Here is a 23,165-nt window from a genome sequence, read left to right as displayed (position 1 = left end):
ACGATCACCGGCCCCATCATCAGACCGGGATCAGATGTTCGCTCCGGGGCTGATGAGAGCGGGGTGCTGCGTGCGAGATCAGGCAACGTATTTTTTTTTTTTTATGTTTGGGATCTGTACAATAAGAAAAAAAAACTGTAAAAATATATTATACTGTATTTTAATGTATATTTTTAGATTTTAGCTATTTCTATTTAATTTCAAATGTATTTCAAATGTGCATATATTTTATTGTATTTTTTATTGTTAATTATTTATTCATCTACTTTTCCTTGTAGGTAAACCCACTGATCTGACTATGAAAACAAATTCTGCAATCGGGAATATCATCATATCCATTATTTTTGGCCACCGATTCGACTACCAGGATCCCAATCTGCACAAAATAATGAGAATTATAGATCAAAACATGAGACTTCTTGGGAGCGCGTCAATTGCGGTAGTTCTGTCCTTTACTAAAGTGTATTACAGATCTGTCATCTCTTATTATTGCTAATGTATTAGGCCTTATTTTGTATTTTGCTATAAACATGGCCTTAAAAGGATTATATACAACAGTGTTTCCCAACCTGTGTGCCTCCCGCTGTTGCAAAACTACAACTCCCAGCATTTCATGTGGCCAGAGACAATTGGGGAGATTTATATAAAACTGTGCTGAGGAAAAAATGAGCAGTTACCCATAGCAACCAATCAGATCGCTTCTTTCATTTTTTCAGAGGACTTTTTTAAAATGAAAGTAGTGACCTGATTGGTTGCTATGGGCAGCTTGGCAACTTTTTCTCTGCACTGATTTTCATAAATCTCCCCCAATATGTCATAAATCACATGGTCTTCAGGGGGTGTGGCAATGCTGCAGTGGGGGGATAGTTTACTATAAAATCGCCAAAACGAAGGCAAGATTAAAATCCTGGAATACCCCTTTAAGAAAAGGTGTGGACTTAGATGTACAAGTGACGTGTATCTAACATACATTTTTTTCCCCATATCTTTTCCTTACACTACCGGGGAAGAGTGGTGCAGTTGCCCATAGTAACCAATCAGAGTTATCCTTTCATGTTCCAGAGGCTTTTTAAAAAATGAAAGCAGTGATCTGATTGGTTACTATGGGCAACTGCACCACTCTTCCTCTATACAGGTTTTTATAAGTCTTCCCTAAATGTGTGCCATGAGCCTTAACCCCTTCATGACCCAGCTAGTTTTGGCCTTCATGACCCAGTCCATTTGTTCAAATCTGACATGTGTCTCTTTAAGTGGTAATAACTTTGGATTGCTTTTACCTGGCGAAGTGATTCAGAGATTGTTTTTTCGAGACATATTGTACTTTATATTAGCGGTAAATTTTTGTTGATACATGAAGCGATTTTTTTTTCATTTCTCTATGTTTGAAACTCTCTACTTGTAAGAGAAATAGTCATGCCAAATAAATTTAGTTATTAATTCACATCCACAACATGTCTACTTTATGTTGGCATCATTTGTTAAACATTATTTTACTTTTTTACGACATTAGAAGGCTTATATTATTATGAGCATTTTTTCAATTTTTCTACAAAAGTTTAAAATAATTTTTTTTGGGAGAACAATAACATATTTAATATATATGTGTGTATGTATATATATATATATATATATATATATATATATATATATATGTATACACACACACATATATATATATATATGTATATATAAATATATATATGTATATATATATCTACGTGTGTATATGTGTGTGTGTATATATATATATATATATATATATATATATATACCGTATTTATCGGGGTATACCACGCACCGGCCTATAACACGCACCCTCATTTTACCAAGGATATTTGGGTAGAAAAAAGTTTTTTACCCAAATATCCATGGTAAAATGAGGGTGCGTGTGTGCGCATGTATACCCCGATATACCTCCAGGAAAGGCAGGGGGAGAGAGGCCGTCGCTGCCCGCTTCTCTCCCCCTGCCTTTCCTGGGGTCTAGAGCGCTGCTGTCGGCCCTTCTCACTCCCTGGCTATCGGGGGAGAGAAGGGGCAGCGGCACCCATTGCCGGCGCCGCTGCCCCGTTGCCTCCCCCCATCCCAGGTGGCATAATTACCTGAGTGGGGTCCATGCTGCTGCAGGCCTCCGGCGTGCGTCCCCTGCGTCATTGCTATGCACGGCGCGGTGCACTGACGTCATGCGCCGCGCCGTTCAGCGCATAGCAACGACGCCGGGGATGCATGCCGGAGGCCTGCAGCAGCGTGGACCCCACTCAGGTAATTATGCCACCGGGGATGGGTGTAGACAAGGGGGCAGCGGCGCCCCTTCTCTCCCCCTGGCTGTCGGCGCCGCTTCTCTCCCCCTGGCTATCGGCGACGGCACCGATAGTCAGGGGGACAGAACAGGCAGCGGCGCCAATAGCCAGGGGGTGAGAAGGGGCAACAGCAGCGCTCTAGACCCCAGGAAAGGCAGGGCGAGAGAAGCGGGCAGCGACGGCCTCTCTTCCCCTGCCTTTCCTGGGGGTGTATCGGCGTATAACACGCACACAGACTTTAGGCTAAAAATTTTAGCCTAAAAAGTGCGTGTTATACGCCGATAAATACGGTATATATATGTATATATATATATATATATATATATATATATATTTTATTCTATTTTATTTATTTATTTTTTTACTTCTGTACTACAACTCCCCCCTAGTGTCTAGTGCACAAAACATGCAGTAACAGGTTTAGTACAACAAAACATCTCCTTTACAAAAGAAAAAAAAAGTGAAAGTGAAACTAAAGCATGCCGGCGGGCACAGCGTCAGCAGTTTGGGACGGGTAAGGGACACCGGGGAAGGAGGGGACAGGTAAGGGACACTGTGATCGGGACACACACTGCGCTGCTCAGGATTTTTCTCTGCAAAATGGTGCCATCAGCTAGTCAGATTTGACTAGCTGAAAGGAGCGATCGATGTGAGGGGGGGGGGGGGGGGGGGGGGGGGCAAAACCCCCCTAGGTCCCGAAGCAAGATGTGTGGCTATCAGTGATAGACACCATCTTACCGGGCAAGGCGGATGCTGAGAGTAGTGGCCAGTATCAATATGACGTACAAGTACATCATTGGTCGGGAAAACCTTCCTAGTCATGACATACATGTATGTCATGGGTCGGGAAGGGGGCACTTTTTGCCATTTTCACCTAATTATAAATTCTGGTTTTCTAGGACACGACCGATAATCTCCTTCGAGGGCTCTCGTACCTGGTAGATAGTTTACTATAAAATCCTTCAAGTAGACTTTCCCTCATTGCGTAAGCTCTATGGGGGACATTTATGAAAACCTGTGCAGATGAAAAGTTGACCAGTTGCCCATAGCAACCAATCAGATCACTTCTTTGATTTTTTTTAAAAGGCCTCTGAAAAAGAAAAGAAGCGATCTGATTGGTTGCTATGGGCAACTGGGCAACTTTTCCTCTGCACAGGTTTAGATAAATCTCCCTGTGTTCTCTAGGTGCCACGTTGGATGTACTGTTCCCCTAACCACCATTGTTTCCTACTGTAGATCTATAACGTCTTACCATTTTTTCAATACCTGCACGGTTCACACAAGAAGATAATGCGAAACATTAAGGACTTACAAGCCTTCTTCAAAGTTAAGATTGCTGAGCATCTTAAACAACTGGCCAAGGATGACCAGCGCGGCTTTATTGATGCATTTCTTATCAAACAGGAAGAGGTAAAAGGAAACAAAAATTGCCTACATGCCTTTTTGATCTCTTAAGAGTCTAAGATCTGCCAAGGGTAAAGGAGTCATACAATATTTAAAATAATAATAATAATAATAATAATAATAATAATAATAATATGTTGCTTGGGTAGGCGGTGGAGGGGGGTAAATAGCAAAAAAAGCCCTATACTTTTACCTAGCCATAGTCTTATCTCCTATTTGGCTCTCTCCAGTCTCCCCATATTTTCTCTTCTTCCTGCTTCCAAGAAGAGCCCTTGTTGCAGGACCTGTCCTCTCAGCCAATCACTGACCACAGCCCTGTCTTGTCTCAGACAGTGAATGGCTGAGCAGGTAGGTCCTACAACAAGTGATCTTCTTGGAAGCAGGAAGAAGAGAGAAGATGGGCTACCAGACAGAACTGAACAGGAGCTGCTGGTGACCAGCCAGGGACCAGGACTAGGCAAGTATAGTTTCTTATCTATTTCCCACCATTCCAGCACTGTATTATTTTTTTTACAGGACACTGGATAACCCTTTTCAAATCGATGAACCTTGCTTTTATGACTGTCTGTCTATGGTGATTGTATGGCTTTGTGCTTAAAGCAATGCAAATGTTTGCAACAGAGATGGCTGAGTCACCTGAGTTCAAATCTTAGGAATGACGTCTGTATACTTTAGGCCATATGGTACTGTATCAGTGGAGGTCAAAGATTTAGCATTGAGGCACAAGAGCATGAAGCTACAGTATGCCCTTGTATGTCAATGTAATCAATGTAGTTTTCTTATCACTATTTACAGATCCACCAGATCCAGCAGCTGTCTCTAGAAAGTTTTGACTTTTGACCACAGCTACTTCTGTCTGTAGATGTTTTGCTGGACTTTCTATACTGAGATGTAATCATGGGAACAGTAGACCTCAACACTCAACAGATGGGGTCACAGACACCTACCAGGCGTGCTCCCAAGAAAAATTATACTCTCTCTTGTCTGACATATCAAGTCCCTAAAATGAATAAACAGATTTTTAGAAAAGTACAAGTAATAAAGTTTATCATCAGTGATAGTAACCATGGGACTGAGGAAAAATGATAGTGTTACCAATGATATCTGAGGTGTCAAAAAGAGTTAATAATGACTATTTAAAAAAAAAAAGACATTATTTAGTTAGACAGAGCTTGCATTAAAGGGGTATTTCAGGGAAAACCTTTTTTTATGTATATTAACTAGCTCGGAAAGTTAAACAGATTTGTAAATTACTTCTATTAAAAAATCTTAATCCTTTCAATAGTTATTAGCTTCTGAAGTTTTCTGTCTAACTGCTCAATGATGATGTCACGTCCCGGGAACTGTGCATGATGGGAGAATATCCCCATAGGAACTGCACAGCTCCCGAGACGTGAGTCATCAGAGAGCAGTTAGACAGAAAACAACAACTCAACTTCAGAAGCTAACAACTATTGGAAGGATTAAGATTTATTAATAGAAGTAATTTACAAATCTGTTTAACTTTCCGGAGCCAGTTGATATATATATAAAAAAAAAAGTTTTGGCCTGGAATACCCCTTTAAATCAGCTCTATAATGCTATACATACATGGCGTGCATATGATGGGATTAGTATTATTACCTATATAAAATAAGTGTTATACATTTACATATGTATTTAGGAAAAATCTGATCCCGACACTTTTTTCCATGAAAACAATCTTCTGAGCATCTTAATAACCTTATTTATGGCTGGAACAGACACGACATCCTCTACTATACGATGGGCCATCTCAATCATGACTCTACACCCTGATCTTCAGAGTAAGTTCTTGATGTAAATAGGTTCTTTACTTTGTATAATCACCTTTTGCTGGAAGGGTCCTTTGACCGGAAAACGATAAAGTGTTCCAGCGATCACCTACAGTTCCTGGATTTCCCTAGTAGAAAGAGTGAACTTCCTCTGCAGCGCCATAAGCATCACATAGTACTCAACGCAAGTACTCAAATCAACGCAGGGTCATTCAGGTCCTCCAGAGGGGGGAAAGGCAATTTATACCTAGTGTCCACTCATGTCCTGAGAAGAGGATCTTGGCATGATGGGTAGGATGTGGTAAATTATAAAATGATGATCTGCAAGTGGCACATCAGTAAAAGTTCAACACTGTTCAGTTAAAGAGGTACTCCGGTGGAAAACAATTTTTTTTTTTTCCAAATCAACTGGTTCCAGGAAATTGAACAGATTTGTAAATGACCTCTATTTAAAAAAAAATCTTAACCCTTTCAGTACTTATGAGCTGCTGTATGCTCCAGAGGAAGTTGTGTAGTTCTTTCCAGTCTGACCACAGTGCTCTCTGCTGACACCTCTGTGAGTGTCAGGAACTGTCCAGAGTAGGAGCAAATCCCCATAGCAAACCTTTCCTGCTCTGGACAGTTCCTGACATGGACAGAGGTGTCAGCAGAGAGCACTGTGGTCAAGACTGGAAAGAACTACACAACGTGCTCTGGAGCATACAGCAGCTGTTAAGTACTGAAAAGATTAAGATTTTTTAATAGAAGTAATTTACAAACCTGTATAACTTTCTGGTATCAGTTGATTTAAAAAATAAAATTGTTTTCCAATGAAGTACCTCTTTAAGTTCAGTCAAAAATTAGCAAAAAGCCTGGTTTGGCTAAAACTCAAACTTCAGATGGGTTGATTGGCTAAAGGGTGGACATGTGACAGGTTACCCATGGCCTTACAGTGACAACAGACCTTTAGGTAGAAATTGCAGCCACCCGAACAATGTTCTGTAAAAACAAGTGCCTCCGCTCTGAGACACCACATACATGATGCCATAACTATGAAATTAACTTTGCCTTAAAAACAGCTCAGAAGTCCATAGACACACTCCTAGGTGACCAAGGCTTTTTAGGGCTCCTAGACAGTGTTATACACATATTTTTTGGGCTAATGATGTTGAAGTACAGATTTGGCCAGAACAACTCAGGTAATAACAAGAATGTTTTGTTCTTTTCTCTTAGAACGAGTCCATGATGAAATCGACAAAGTGATTGGATCAGCCATACCCAAGATTGACCATCGTAAGAATATGCCTTACACCAATGCAGTCATTCACGAGACTCAGAGATTTGCCAATATTTTACCAATGAATCTTCCTCGAGAAACTACAAGAGATGTTATTTTTCAGGGCTACCATATACCAAAGGTTAGTTGTTTTTTTTTTTTTTTTTTTTGCTGCTTTTGGTTGTAAAGATAATCTTTGTTATCTTGTTCTTTACTGATCAATTTGCTTTCATCACTTGTTGTGGTTTCTAGTGACATGAGGCCTACCTGGCAGGAAATGGGCATTTCTTTCAGGATGTTTTGGATATGCCCATTATCTGCCAGAAGCTGTACTGGGAAGTGGAGCTTAAGGGGTCTCTTGGCTTTCACACTTTAACCCTTGTACAAGGATTTGATGCAGGTTACCCTAAAGCTGCTGTCCTCAAACTGGTGTATTAATGGCAACATTTGACTAATCTAAGCATGGTGCCATAGGTTAAAGAGGTACTCTGCCCCAAGACATCTTATCCCCTATCCAAAGGATAGGGGATAAGATGTCTGAGCGCGGGGGTCTCCCTGCTGCACCCGGCATTTATTTAGAGTGCCGGGTGCAGCGTCGGAGGCTTGTGACGTCATGGCCATGCCCCACTTGTGATGTCAATGCAAGTCTATGGGAGGGGGTTTGACAGCCATCACGATCCCTCCCATAGACTTGCAATTAGAGGGTGTAGCTGTGACCATGACGTCACGAGCCTCTGCACCGCATTGCCAGTCATCCGGCTGTCTGGGGGACAATATGTCTAGGGGCAGAGTACCCCTTTAAGAAAAATGGCACAGTCATCATGCAAAGCTCAGGAAAGGTAGAGTTCAGTAAATATGGTGGGAAGGCTGGGGTCAGGGAGAGCTCTTGCAAGACATAAGAATGAGAAAAGGTCAGGGCCGGCAGCAGAAAACCAGATGAGATAAGAAAACTTCTGGGAATTTATAAATCTGAAGTTATACAGAACCCTGGGCCGAAGCCCGGGGTGAAAAAGACCTCTATCGGCACACCCCTAAAATATAACTTTTATTAATACATATATTAAAACCCAAAATGAAAAAGGTGAAAATTATTAAAAATAGCACTAAGGCAGGACAAAGTGAAAATAAGTCCTATGCACAGGGATATCCCCTGGTTATTATCAGCGCGGTACTGCAGTACGCCACAATCATTAGTACCTGTCTAAGTGTCTGATTTAAAACATACTCTACATGCCAACCTCTCAAGAGGCATATATTGGCAGTGATCTGGCACAAAATGGCAGCTGGGGGTATTTATAATAATGCCTGTGATGTCATCTCAAGTGGACTACTTAGTATCACCTGTAACATCTCAATAGAAGATATGGCCAATCAGATCAATTGGATCTGGATTACTTCCAGGTAATCCTTACCTTAGATCCAATGATGCTTTTCCATCCTCTGGACGTCATCAGTAATCGCCGGTAATACTTCCACTAATCATCATAGCTGTTACGCCGAGCGCTCCGGGTCCCCGCTCCTCCCCGGAGCGCTCGCTTCACTCTCCCCGCTGCAGCGCTCCGGTCTCATCCTCTGAGCCGGGGCGCTGCGATTCCGCTGCCAGCCGGGATGCGATTCGCGATGCGGGTAGCGCCCGCTCGCGATGCGCACCCCGGCTCCCGTACCTGACTCGCTCTCCGTCTGTCCTGTCCCGGCGCGCGCGGCCCCGCTCCCTAGGGCGCGCGCGCGCCGGGTCTCTGCGATTTAAAGGGCCACTGCGCCGCTGATTGGCGCAGTGGTTCCAATTAGTGTGTTCACCTGTGCACTTCCCTATATCACCTCACTTCCCCTGCACTCCCTTGCCGGATCTTGTTGCCATTGTGCCAGTGAAAGCGTTCCTTGTGTGTTCCTAGCCTGTGTTCCAGACCTTCTGCCGTTGCCCCTGACTACGATCCTTGCTGCCTGCCCCGACCTTCTGCTACGTCCGACCTTGCTTCTGCCTACTCCCTTGTACCGCGCCTATATTCAGCAGCCAGAGAGGTGAGCCGTTGCTAGTGGATACGACCTGGTCACTACCGCCGCAGCAAGACCATCCCGCTTTGCGGCGGGCTCTGGTGAAAACCAGTAGTGGCTTAGAACCGGTCCACTAGCACGGTCCACGCCAATCCCTCTCTGGCACAGAGGATCCACCACCCGCCAGCCGGCATCGTGACAGTAGATCCGGCCATGGATCCCGCTGAAGTTCCTCTGCCAGTTGTCGCTGACCTCACCACGGTGGTCGCCCAGCAGTCACAACAGATAGCGCAACAAGGCCAACAGCTGTCTCAACTGACCGTTATGCTACAACAGTTACTACCACAGCTTCAGCAGTCATCTCCTCCGCCAGCTCCTGCACCTCCTCCGCAGCGAGTGGCCGCTCCTGGGCTACGCCTATCCTTGCCGGATAAATTTGATGGGGACTCTAAGTTTTGCCGTGGCTTTCTTTCCCAATGTTCCCTGCATCTGGAGATGATGTCGGACCTGTTTCCCACTGAAAGGTCTAAGGTGGCTTTCGTAGTCAGCCTTCTGTCCGGAAAAGCCCTGTCATGGGCCACACCGCTCTGGGACCGCAATGACCCCGTCACTGCCTCTGTACACTCCTTCTTCTCGGAAATCCGAAGTGTCTTTGAGGAACCTGCCCGAGCCTCTTCTGCTGAGACTGCCCTGTTGAACCTGGTCCAGGGTAATTCTTCCGTTGGCGAGTATGCCGTACAATTCCGTACTCTTGCTTCAGAATTGTCCTGGAATAATGAGGCCCTCTGCGCGACCTTCAAAAAAGGCCTATCCAGCAACATTAAAGATGTTCTGGCCGCACGAGAAATTCCTGCTAATCTACATGAACTTATTCACCTAGCCACTCGCATTGACATGCGTTTTTCCGAAAGGCGTCAGGAACTCCGCCAAGATATGGACTCTGTTCGCACGAGGCGTTTCTTCTCCTCGGCTCCTCTCTCCTCTGGTCCCCTGCAATCTGTTCCTGTGCCTCCCGCCGTGGAGGCTATGCAGGTCAACCGGTCTCGCCTGACACCTCAAGAGAGGACACGACGCCGTATGGAGAACCTCTGCCTGTACTGTGCTAGTACCGAACACTTCCTGAGGGATTGTCCTATCCGTCCTCCCCGCCTGGAAAGACGTACGCTGACTCCGCACAAAGGTGAGACAGTCCTTGATGTCTACTCTGCTTCTCCACGTCTTACTGTGCCTGTGCGGATGTCTGCCTCGGCCTTCTCCTTCTCTACTGTGGCCTTCTTGGACTCTGGATCTGCAGGAAATTTTATTTTGGCCTCTCTCGTCAACAGGTTCAACATCCCGGTGACCAGTCTCGCCAGACCCCTCTACATCAATTGTATAAATAATGAAAGATTGGACTGTACCATACGTTTCCGCACGGAGCCCCTTCTTATGAGCATCGGATCTCATCACGAGAGGATTGAACTTTTGGTCCTCCCCAATTGCACCTCGGAAATTCTCCTTGGACTTCCCTGGCTTCAACTTCATTCCCCAACCCTGGATTGGTCCACTGGGGAGATCAAGAGTTGGGGGTCCTCTTGTTCCAAGAACTGTCTAAAACCGGTTCCCAGTAACCCTTGCCGTAACTCTGTGGTTCCTCCAGTAACCGGTCTCCCTAAGGCCTATATGGACTTCGCGGATGTTTTCTGCAAAAAACAAGCTGAGACTCTACCTCCTCACAGGCCTTATGATTGTCCTATCGACCTCCTCCCGGGTACTACTCCACCCCGGGGCAGAATTTATCCTCTCTCTGCCCCAGAGACTCTTGCCATGTCTGAATACGTCCAGGAGAATCTAAAAAAGGGCTTTATCCGTAAATCCTCCTCTCCTGCCGGAGCCGGATTTTTCTTTGTGTCCAAAAAAGATGGCTCCCTACGTCCTTGCATTGACTACCGCGGTCTTAATAAAATCACGGTTAAGAACCGCTACCCCTTACCCCTCATCTCTGAACTCTTTGATCGCCTCCAAGGTGCCCACATCTTTACTAAATTGGACTTAAGAGGCGCCTATAACCTCATCCGCATCAGAGAGGGGGATGAGTGGAAAACGGCATTTAACACCAGAGATGGACACTTTGAGTATCTGGTCATGCCCTTTGGCCTGTGCAACGCCCCTGCCGTCTTCCAAGACTTTGTCAATGAAATTTTTCGTGATCTGTTATACTCCTGTGTTGTTGTATATCTGGACGATATCCTAATTTTTTCTGCCAATCTAGAAGAACACCGCCAGCATGTCCGTATGGTTCTTCAGAGACTTCGTGACAATCAACTCTATGCCAAAATTGAGAAATGTCTGTTTGAATGCCAATCTCTTCCTTTTCTAGGATATTTGGTCTCTGGCCAGGGACTACAGATGGATCCAGACAAACTCTCTGCCGTCTTAGATTGGCCACGCCCCTCCGGACTCCGTGCTATCCAACGCTTTTTGGGGTTCGCCAATTATTACAGGCAATTTATTCCACATTTTTCTACCATTGTGGCTCCTATCGTGGCTTTAACCAAAAAAAATGCTGATCCCAAGTCCTGGCCTCCTCAAGCAGAAGACGCCTTTAAACGACTCAAGTCTGCCTTTTCTTCGGCTCCCGTCCTCTCCAGACCTGACCCTTCCAAACCCTTCCTATTGGAGGTTGATGCCTCCTCAGTGGGAGCTGGAGCTGTTCTTCTACAAAAAAATTCTTCCGGGCATGCTGTCACTTGTGGTTTTTTCTCTAGGACCTTCTCTCCAGCGGAGAGGAACTACTCCATCGGGGATCGAGAGCTTCTAGCCATTAAATTAGCACTTGAGGAATGGAGGCATCTGCTGGAGGGATCAAGTTCTCCTGTTATTATCTACACCGACCACAAGAACCTCTCCTACCTCCAGTCTGCCCAACGGCTGAATCCTCGCCAGGCCCGGTGGTCTCTGTTCTTTGCCCGATTTAATTTTGAGATTCACTTTCGTCCTGCCGATAAGAACATTAGGGCCGATGCTCTCTCTCGTTCCTCGGATGCCTCAGAAGTTGAACTCTCTCCGCAACACATCATTCCACCTGACTGCCTGATCTCCACTTCTCCTGCCTCCATCAGGCAGACTCCTCCAGGAAAGACCTTTGTTTCTCCTCGCCAACGCCTCGGAATCCTCAAATGGGGTCACTCCTCCCATCTCGCAGGTCATGCGGGCATCAAGAAATCTGTGCAACTCATCTCCCGCTTCTATTGGTGGCCGACACTGGAGACGGATGTTGTGGACTTTGTGCGAGCCTGCACTATCTGTGCCCGGGATAAGACTCCTCGTCAGAAGCCCGCTGGTTTTCTTCATCCTCTGCCTGTCCCCGAACAGCCTTGGTCTCTGATTGGTATGGATTTTATTACTGATTTACCCCCTTCCCGTGGCAACACTGTTATTTGGGTGGTCGTTGATCGATTCTCCAAAATGGCACATTTCATCCCTCTTCCTGGTCTTCCTTCTGCGCCTCAGTTGGCTAAACAATTTTTTGTACACATTTTTCATCTTCACGGGTTGCCTACGCAGATTGTCTCGGATAGAGGCGTCCAATTCGTGTCTAAATTCTGGAGGGCTCTCTGTAAACAACTCAAGATTAAATTAAATTTTTCTTCTGCATATCATCCCCAGTCCAATGGACAAGTAGAAATTAACCAGATCTTGGGTGATTATTTGCGACATTTTGTTTCCTCCCGCCAGGATGACTGGGCAGATCTCCTCCCATGGGCCGAATTCTCGTATAACTTCAGGGTCTCTGAATCTTCCTCCAAATCCCCATTTTTCGTGGTGTACGGCCGTCACCCTCTTCCCCCCCTCCCTACTCCCTTGCCCTCTGGTCTGCCCGCTGTGGATGAAATTTCTCGTGACCTTTCCATCATATGGAGAGAGACCCAAAATTCTCTCTTACAGGCTTCATCACGCATGAAGAAGTTCGCGGATAAGAAAAGAAGAGCTCCTCCCGTTTTTTCCCCTGGAGACAAGGTATGGCTCTCCGCTAAATATGTCCGCTTCCGTGTCCCTAGCTACAAGTTGGGACCACGCTATCTTGGTCCTTTCAAAATTTTGTGTCAAATTAATCCTGTCTCTTATAAACTTCTTCTTCCTCCTTCTCTTCGTATCCCTAATGCCTTTCACGTCTCTCTTCTCAAACCACTCATCCTCAACCGTTTTTCTCCCAAATCTGTTCCTCCCACTCCTGTTTCCGGCTCCTCGGACATCTTCTCTGTCAAAGAAATCTTAGCTTCCAAAAAGGTCAGAGGGAAAACTTTTTTTTTAGTGGACTGGGAGGGTTGTGGTCCTGAAGAGAGATCCTGGGAACCTGAGGACAACATCCTAGACAAAAGTCTGCTCCTCAGGTTCTCAGGCTCTAAGAAGAGGGGGAGACCCAAGGGGGGGGGTACTGTTACGCCGAGCGCTCCGGGTCCCCGCTCCTCCCCGGAGCGCTCGCTTCACTCTCCCCGCTGCAGCGCTCCGGTCTCATCCTCTGAGCCGGGGCGCTGCGATTCCGCTGCCAGCCGGGATGCGATTCGCGATGCGGGTAGCGCCCGCTCGCGATGCGCACCCCGGCTCCCGTACCTGACTCGCTCTCCGTCTGTCCTGTCCCGGCGCGCGCGGCCCCGCTCCCTAGGGCGCGCGCGCGCCGGGTCTCTGCGATTTAAAGGGCCACTGCGCCGCTGATTGGCGCAGTGGTTCCAATTAGTGTGTTCACCTGTGCACTTCCCTATATCACCTCACTTCCCCTGCACTCCCTTGCCGGATCTTGTTGCCATTGTGCCAGTGAAAGCGTTCCTTGTGTGTTCCTAGCCTGTGTTCCAGACCTTCTGCCGTTGCCCCTGACTACGATCCTTGCTGCCTGCCCCGACCTTCTGCTACGTCCGACCTTGCTTCTGCCTACTCCTTTGTACCGCGCCTATATTCAGCAGCCAGAGAGGTGAGCCGTTGCTAGTGGATACGACCTGGTCACTACCGCCGCAGCAAGACCATCCCGCTTTGCGGCGGGCTCTGGTGAAAACCAGTAGTGGCTTAGAACCGGTCCACTAGCACGGTCCACGCCAATCCCTCTCTGGCACAGAGGATCCACCACCCGCCAGCCGGCATCGTGACAATAGCGTGCCACAGTCCGAACTTAAGGCATCCAGCACCGGCACACATGTCCAGTAAGGGCGCTGGGGGACTTAGACTCACTGCCGGCGAACTCCTCACACTGCGCATGCGCTTGGACTTAGCGCACCACGCTCATACAGTGCAGAACGGCACATGTCTCGCAGCCTGTGAACACGACTGTTGGCCTCTGATTGGTAAAGATTACAGGCAAGCCAACAATTTGATAGCTATCATAAGCAACATTAAAGGGGTATTCCAGGAAAAAAACTTTTTTATATATATCAACTGACAAATTAACAGATTTGTAAATTACTTCTATTAAAAAATCTTAATTCTTTCAGTACTTATGAGCTTCTGAAGTTAAGGTTGTTCTTTTCTGTCTAAATCCTCTCTGATGACACCTGTCTCGGGAAACACCCAGTTTAGAAGAGGTTTGCTATGGGGATTTGCTTCTAAACTGGGCGTTTCCCGAGACAGGTGTCATCAGAGAAGATTTAGACAGAAAAGAACAACCTTAACTTAAGAAGCTCATAAGTACTGAAAGGATTAAGATTTTTTTAATAGAAGAAATTTACAAATCTGTTTAACTTACAGGAGCCAGTTGATATATAAAAAAAAGTTTTTTCCTGGAATTCCCCTTTAAGTTCCATATTCTAAACAATATTATAGGGCTCAAAGGAACAATATAATCCAATTAAAGGAGAACAGCTAGCTATATATAAGGGAATTACATCCCTGTACTACACCAATTTACCACTTCAATCAATTTCCTAAATTTACATTTATGAATACTCATATTTCAATACATGTTGGTAGTAACCAACAATCTATGTAGTTGACATAGCATAATATTAAGTTGGTACAATTCTTAATCAGACAAGAAGAATAAATGGAGATTGTGCAAACACATATATGCTTACATGACTTCTCGTACACTTAATAGATACTCCACTAATCAAAAATCCCAGGCCTACATCATTTATACAATCAAATTTGTCCAGACATCATGTAATTGTAACAATATACACTGCTCAAAAAAAAATAGAGGGAACACTAAGATAACACATCCAAGATCTGAATAAATGAACTAATCGTATGAAATACTTTCGTCTTTACATAGTTGAATGTGCTGACAACAAAATCACACAAAAATTATCAATGGAAATCAAATTTATCAACCCATGGAGGTTTGGATATGGAGTCACACTCAGAATCAAAGTGGAAAACCCCACTACAGGCTGATCCAACTTTGATGTAATGTCCATAAAACAAGTCAAAATGAGTCTCACTAGTGTGTGTGGCCTCCACGTGCCTGTATGACCTCCCTACAATGCCTGGGGCATGCTCCTGATGAGGTGGTGGATGGTCTTCTGAGGGATGTCCTCCCAGACCTGGACTAAAGCATTTGCTAACTCCTGGACTGTCTGTGGTGGACGGAGCGAGACATGATGTCCCAGATGTGCTCAATCAGATTAAGGTCTGGGGAACGGGCAGGCCAGTCCATAGCAACAATGCCTTCCTCTTGCATGAACTGCTGACACACTCCAGCCACATGAGGTCTAGCATTGTCTTGATTCAGGAGGAACCCAGGGCCAACCGCACCAGCGTATGGTCTCACAAGGGGTCTGAGGATCTCATCTCAGTACCCAATGGCAGTCAGGCTACCTCGGGCAAGCAGATGGAGGGCTGTACGGCCCCCCAAAGGAAATGCCACCCAACACCATTACTGACCCACCGCCAAACCGATCATACAGGAGGATGTTGCAGGCAGCAGAACGTTCACCACGGCGTCTCCAGACTCTGTCACGTCTGTCACATGTGCTCATTGTGAACCTGCTTTCATCTGTGAAGAGCACAGGGCACCAGTGGCAAATTTGCCAATCTTGGTGTTCTCTGGCAAATGCCAAACATCCTGCATGGTGTTGGGCTATAAGCAAAACCCCCACCTGTGGACGTTGGGCCCTCATACCACCCTCATGGAGTCTGTTTCTGATCGTTTGAGTGGACACATGCACATTTTTGGCCTGCTGGAGGTCATTTTGCAGGGCTCTGGCAGTGCTCCTCCTGCTCCTCCTTGCACAAAGGCAAAGGTAGCGGTCCTGCTGCTGAGTTACATCTCCTGATGTCCTAGCCTGTCTCCTGGTTATGCCTCCATGCTCTGGACACTACGCTGACAGACACAGCAAACCTTCTTGCCACAGCTCGCATTGATGTGCCATCCTGGATGAGCTGCACTACCTGAGCCACCTGTGTGGGTTGTAGACTCTGTCTCATTCTACCACTAGAGTGAAAGCATCACCAGCATTCAAAAGTGACCAAAACATCAGCCAGGAAGCATAGGAACTGAGAAGTGGTCTGTGGTCATCATCTGCAGAACTACTCCTTTATTGGGGGTGTCTTGCTAATTGCCTATACGTTTCACCTGTTTTCTGTTCCATTTGCACAACAGCATGTGAAATTGATTGTCAATCAGTGTTGCTTCCTGAGTGGACAGTGGGATTTCACAGAAGTGTGATTGACTTGGAGTTACATTGTGTTGTTTAAGTGTTCCCTTTATTTTTTGAGCAGTGTATATTGGGTATTCACAACAAAGTCATAATAATCAAATAATATAAATATAAATGACAGTTTACAAAAAGGCAGCAGAAGAAACCCTTCATTCATTGCTAACGGTGCCTTACTATGTTATCTGAAGAGCCACTTAGCCTCTTCCCTCAGAAGTGAGGCATCAATATCGCCTTTTCTAGGCCCCAATTTAAATTGGGATAATCTAATAAACCGCAAATCTTGCATCCGGCCGTTATGTACAGCATGCACATGCCTAGCTACCGGGTATCAGCCCTCTGTCTTATGGTGCTAAGATGTTATGACATGCAGCATCGAAACTCTTGTGTGGTTTTACCCACATTAATTTAAGGGCATGAACACTGAATAATGTGTATTATATTCCGAGTTCCACAATTGACAAATTGCCTGATCATATGTTCTTGTTGATCAATTGGATTAATGAAACCTTTTCTTTTCCACACAAAAGGATAAAAACTGCAGTGTCTGCCGGGAAACAAACCTATTGTCTGGTTCATTAATTGTGTCCTTTTATTGACATTCAATTGAAGATACCAATTGATCCCTCAGTTTTGGACCTTTACGGAATGTCAAACTGGGTTTGGTGCCAATCACCGGTAATAAATCCTCATCTCTAGACAGCAGGTGCCAATGTCATCTGAGAATAGCCATGACTTTATCGGTATACCAATACATCAAACCTTTGTACATCAGTACAAAGTACCAATACATCGAACCTGTTTAGAGGTACTTGATATTTATGATTCCACTAGGAGCGCATTCCTCTCTAAATGACTTGCTCTACGAAAGGCATGCTTCAGATGTCTACGGGGATACCCCCGTTGTCTGAATCTATGATAGAGTTTCTCACTCTCCCGTAAGAAATTACTCTCCTCTGAGCAATTATTCCTAGCCCTGAGGTATTGGCCAACCAGGATACTCTTTTTAAGGGTGCCAACTACCACAGTGCAGGAGCGAATTGGTGGAGGTTGGTTTGCGGGAAAATGTCCATCTGTATATGATTCTGATCATCTATATAGATCTTCAGGTCCAAAAAAATTAATGGACTGACCACCGATCTCTTATGTAAAAACCATACCAAGATCATTGTGGTTACGTTTCTCCACAAATTCCTGAAATAAAGTGGGTGTCCCATCCCACAAAATAAGGACGTCATCAATGTATCGTCCAAAAAAAAAAAAAAATAATGTGCTCAGTGTACAAACCAAACTCATCTGAAAAAACAAACGTGCTCTCCCACCACCCTAAAAATAAGTTTGGGATTGGTTGGTAATCTCTACCAATCAAAGGCCGACAGCCGTGTTCACAGGCTGCGAGACATACGCCACTCCGCACTGTATGAGCGCTGTGCGCATTGTGAGGAGTTCGCCGGTGGAGAGTCTAAGTCCCCCGGCACCCTTACTGAACATGCGCGTTGGCGCTGGATGCCGTCAGTCCGGATTGTGGCGCACTATGATGATTAGTGGAAGTATGACCGGCAATTACTGATGATGTCCAGAAGATGGATAAGCATCATTGGATCTAAGGTAAGGATTACCTGGAAGTAATCCAGATCCAATTGATCTGATTGCTCATATCTTCTATTGAGATGTTACAGGTGATACTATAGGATTTTTGCAAGTAGTCCATCTGAGATGACATCACAGGCATATCCCCAGCCGCCATTTTGTGCCAGATCACTGCCAATATATGCCTCTTGAGAACGCCGTTGTCAAGACAAAACATGTAGAGGTTGGCATGTAGTGTATGTTTTAAATCAGACACTTAGACAGGTACACATAATTGTGTTGTAATGCAGAACCGCACTCATAATAACCAGGGGATATCCCTGTGCATAGGGCTTACTTTCACTTTGTCTTGCTATTTTTAACTATTTTCACCTTTTTCATTTGGGGTTTTAATATATGTAGTAATAAAAGTTATATTTTAGGGGTGTGCCAATAGAGGTGTTTTTCACCCGGGTTTTGGCCCAGGGTTCTGTATAGTGTTTGGCCTCTTACTGCCCTTTTGGGTAAATTATTGATATTCTAAGTAAATCTGAAGAACACCCAGAACCCACCAGGAACCTAGAAATGTTATTGCTCAGTCATAGAACATAACGAAATGATTCTCAAAGGAGTACTCCACCCCTAGACATCTTATCCCCTCTCCAAAGCATAGGGGATAAGATGTCTGACCGCAGGGTTCCCACTGCTGGGGACCCCCGTGATCTTGGCTGCAGCACCCTAGACATCTGGTGCACGGAGCGAAGTTCGGATGACTGGCGATGCAGGGCGGAGGCTAGTGACGATGTCCCGGTTACGCCCCGCTAGTGACGTGACGGCCATGCCCTCTCAATGCAAGTCTATGGGTGGGAGTGTGATGGCGGTCATGCCCCCTCCCATAGACCTGCAATGAGGTGGCGCGGCCGTGACTTCATGAGCCCCCGGCGCTTCGGCACTGCACCCGATGCTCTAAACGAATTCCGGGTGCAGCAGGGATATCGCAGGGGTCCCCAGCGGCGGTAACACCGCGATCAGACATCTTATCCCCTATCCAGTGTGCAACGGCCTTTTAGGTGGACAGAAGTCAACCTATGCCCCCTATACTAACAGGGATGGCCCAACATGATAAAGTTGGTGATGGACATATGCTGGCTCAGAAGGTCAGGACAAACAAGAGAACACCAGTGGTGATGTGAAACAAGAGAGAAATGGCATTAAAGGGAGTAAGTCGTGTTTGTGAGACATCATAACAGCTAGTAAGTTATAGAAAATGATATTTCACTATGATTTAAAGACAAATAATGTTTCGATTTGCAGAAAAGTGAGATCTATTAAAAGTCTTATATTTGTGTTTAGGGCACATACATCATTCCCCTTCTGGAAACAGTTTTATATGATAAAACACAGTTTGAGAAGCCAGGATGCTTCTTCCCAGAACATTTTCTTGACTCAGAGGGACAGTTTGTGAAGAGGTCGGCTTTCATACCTTTTTCAGCAGGTAACATACTTTATATAATATGACATTGTTAGTGATCTACTTCTGTTAAAGTGGGCCTGACAGCAGGAAAACAGGGGTGTAAATAAGCCAATGTCTAGCTATGACTTGTCATTAGTATTCTAGGCCTTTGTTATCTCCATAGACCTTTCAAGATCTGAGATATAAGCCTCTTTGCTATGATGCAAATGACAAGAGCCCAAGTAAAATGTCCTCTTTGTCAAGTGGCAGTCAGTCATTGATGGATGCAAGTTGGTCAAGGACAGCAATAAAAGATTATAGGCTAGACTTACCTGGGCTCTTGCCATTTTGGAGAACACTCCCTGTGCTTTTGAAGGATTATTTAAAGGGGTATTCCTGCCAAAGACGTCTTTTGTCCCATTGCTGGGACCCCCCCCCCCCCCCCCCCGTGATCACCATGCTGCACTACATTCTATGTGGGGCTGCAACTCCAGTCTTGGAAACCTTTGTATTTCTGGAAACCTCTGTGTTTCCCCTCGTGATTTCACGCCACAACCCACCATTCATGTCTATGGGAGGGGGCTTGGCGTGATGTCACGAGAGGTGTGTTGTGACGCCATGTCTCCAGTTCCAGAAACACAGAGGTTTCTGAGACTGGAGATGCAGCCCCGCTTACACACATAGATTGCGGGGGGGTCCTCTTTAGATAGGGGATAAGATGACAGCTGTCACGCCCCCTCCCTTAGGCTTGCATTGAGGGGGCGGAGTGTGACGTCACACGGGGCGGGACCGTGACGTCACAATGCTCCGGCCCCCGTGATCGCCAGTAATCAGACCCGGAGCAAATATGCTCTGGGGACTGATTGTAACTGGGGGGCTGCGTGCAAGATTACGAGGGTCCTCAGCAGCGGGACCCCCGCGATCAGGCATCTTATCCCCTATCCTTTGCATAGGGGATGAGATGTCTTAGTGCCGGAGTACCCCTTTAAGGAGTAAAAATAGGTCTTCCACATTTCAGCCAGTCATATGTGTGCACTTAGGAGGCATTAAAAAGTAGAAGACAAAAAAATGAATTGGAGTGGAGACCTATTACAGGGTAGTAGCATGGTGTTATAAGACATCTTCTGAACACATACTGCATCTCCCGTTGACATTTATTTCCTGACAATCCACTTTAGGAAGAAGGGTTTGTGCTGGAGAAACACTGGCAAGGATGGAGTTGTTCCTGTTCTTCACCAGTTTGATGCAAAAATTTACCTTTTGTCCGGCATCGGAGACAACTGACTTCCATGTGAAACCTTCCGTAGGATTAGCAATTCCTCCAATTTCTCAGGAAATCTGCTGCGTGCCACGAATCTGAGGAAAAAAAATATTTAACCCCTTAAGGATGCAGCCCTTTTTCACCTTAAGGACTGAGCCCTTTTTCGCAATTCTGACCACCGTCGCTTTTCGCATTAACAACTCTAAAACGCTTTTTACCGAATATTCTGATTTTGAGATTGTTTTCTCGTGACATATTCTACTTTATATTGGTGGTAAATTTTCGTCGTTAATATGCATACGCCCGGCGTCCTGAAGAGGTTAAAGAGATATCTGTATCTGACTCCTCAGAGTAGAGCACTGGTACTGGCACTGGTGAAAAATCCCAAAATGTCATGAAATTTTTAAAAATTTAGCATTTTTCTAACTTTGAAGCTTTCTGCTTGTAAGGAAAATGGATATTCCAAATAAATTTTATTTTTATTCACATATACAATATGTCCACTTTATGTTGCGATCATAAAATGGACATATTTTTACTTTTTGAAAAAATTAGAGGGCTTCACAGAATGGCAGCAATTTTCAAAAATGTCATGAAAATTGCAAAATCTGAAGGGACAGATGTTACAGAACTACAACTCCCAGCATGCCTGGGCAGTCTAGGCATGCTGAGAGTTGTAGTTTGGCAACATCTGGAGGGCTACCGTTTGGTCACCACTGTAACAGTGGTCACCAAACTGTGACCCTCCAGCCTTTGGCTGTCTGGGCATGCTGGGAGTTGCAGTTTGGCACCCACTATAAAGGGCAGCAGTAAATATCGCCTACTGCCCCCTTACTTCCCCCCCCCCCCCCACCATCGTTTCCCTACCTGCGCCGTGATCTCTGCTGTCTCCTGCGACGATCGGCAGTCCCCACGCATCTTCTGGTCAGGTACCGGCCTCCAGCTTCTCCCCCCCATTCTGCCCGACATCCAGGGGTGGGCTGAATGGGGGGTTGCCATGGCAATCCACTGTCCTGCACTACCATTGGTCAGAATTATTCTGACCAATGGCAGGGGATAGGAGGAGATTGCAGCACTGCGACCTCGTTCCTATCCTTCAGGATGATCGGGGCCGTCACTGACAACTCCGATCATCCCTATTTTCTGGGTGATCGGGTCACCAGAGACCCGATCAGCCCGGAATAGCAGAAAATCACATGTGTGAATTGACATGCGATTTTCTGCGATCGCCGACATGGGGGGGTCTCAGGACCCCCCTCGGCGATGTGCCGGGATGTTTGCTGAATTATTTTAGCAGGCATCCCGGTCCGTCCACAACCGGGACCGGAATTGCCACGGGCGTATGCATACGCCACACGTCCTTAAGGACTCAGGATGCAGGGCGTATGCATACACTCGGTGTTCTGAAGAGGTTAAAGAGATATCTGACTCCTCAGAGTAGAGCACTGGTACTGGCACTGGTGATGTAACATGTCCTTAAATAAAGATCATTTGTGATATTCTTAAAAATTAAGTGTTTATTGTGATATGCTATTGATGAATAAATAATTGACCATTATTGATAAAAAGTGTTCATGGACTTGATTCAAAGGGGCAAAAAAGTCAACATGATTGACAGACACACTATATATAAAACTCAACGTGTGTGTGTATGTGTGTATGTTCCAGAATAGGAGGTTAAGATAGGAGGTCAAGATAGGAGGTCGAGATAGGAGGATGCAATATGAGGACAGGATAGGAGATCGGGATATGAGGACAGGATGTGAGGTTGGGATATGACAAGAATATATGAGCACGGGATATGAAGTCAAAACAAGGATTAGGAAGGAAAAACCAGGCAATGCTGGGTACTCAGCTAGTATATATATATATATATATATATATATATATATATCAGCTCGTTTTTAGGGAACCTTAAAATATACCTTTTATTTCTTCTTTTAAAAATAGAAAATTTAGAATATTAAACACTCTTAGTACTAATAATAGTCTTCTCAGTCACCATCAGCTGCCTCTTCAATCACCGCAGTCTATATGTGCTTGAGGAAACTGCAACTGTTCCTTCACATACAGTATTTCAATTGCACAGTGCCGGGCAATGTTCAGACTGTGCGATAGTAGGTGGTTCTTTTTATGAAATTCCTCCGAGCTCACAATATGCAGTCTGTAATGTGCAAAGTGGCAAATAAAGTGTCCCGTGTAAATATCTCTTGTGCAAAAAACTTTTTTGGGCATCACATATCGTACATTAGGTATCCAGACTGTATCCCTATAACTAGTGCACATAGGTGTAATAATATTGCACAAAGTGTCCACAGTCAACTGATATTGCACCATAGATTATTGCACATAGCCACTTATCTTGTATTCTTCCGGTAGTAGGTGCGTCTTTTTGTGTGCACTGGAGCTTATGGTATGCTGAGGGTTGCCGGTCCTACACGTTTCCTCTAAGCGATTCCTAAGGGACCTTGTGACGGCTTCCACTTTCCTTATGCATCCATTCATTTGTGTATCTC

At 45.3% G+C, this 23,165-nt stretch overlaps 1 protein-coding gene across 1 annotated transcript in view; it reads left to right on the top strand.

The window, feature by feature from the left end:
* Positions 1-21,097, top strand: part of LOC130361236 (cytochrome P450 2K4-like) — a 38,994-nt gene extending 17,897 nt beyond the window's left edge. Inside the window, exons 4-9 of the mRNA XM_056563992.1 lie at positions 279-439; positions 3,534-3,707; positions 5,365-5,506; positions 6,707-6,891; positions 19,289-19,430; positions 20,567-21,097. Coding sequence (XP_056419967.1) covers positions 279-439; positions 3,534-3,707; positions 5,365-5,506; positions 6,707-6,891; positions 19,289-19,430; positions 20,567-20,748 — 986 coding nt within the window. The 3' untranslated portion in view covers positions 20,749-21,097. The remainder of the gene's footprint in view (positions 1-278; positions 440-3,533; positions 3,708-5,364; positions 5,507-6,706; positions 6,892-19,288; positions 19,431-20,566) is intronic.
* Positions 21,098-23,165: the final 2,068 nt, after the last annotated feature.

The sequence above is a fragment of the Hyla sarda genome, chromosome 3 (genome assembly GCF_029499605.1).
Source record: "Hyla sarda isolate aHylSar1 chromosome 3, aHylSar1.hap1, whole genome shotgun sequence".
Classification (NCBI taxonomy): domain Eukaryota; kingdom Metazoa; phylum Chordata; class Amphibia; order Anura; family Hylidae; genus Hyla; species Hyla sarda.
This window is presented reverse-complemented; position numbering and strand designations above follow the sequence as displayed.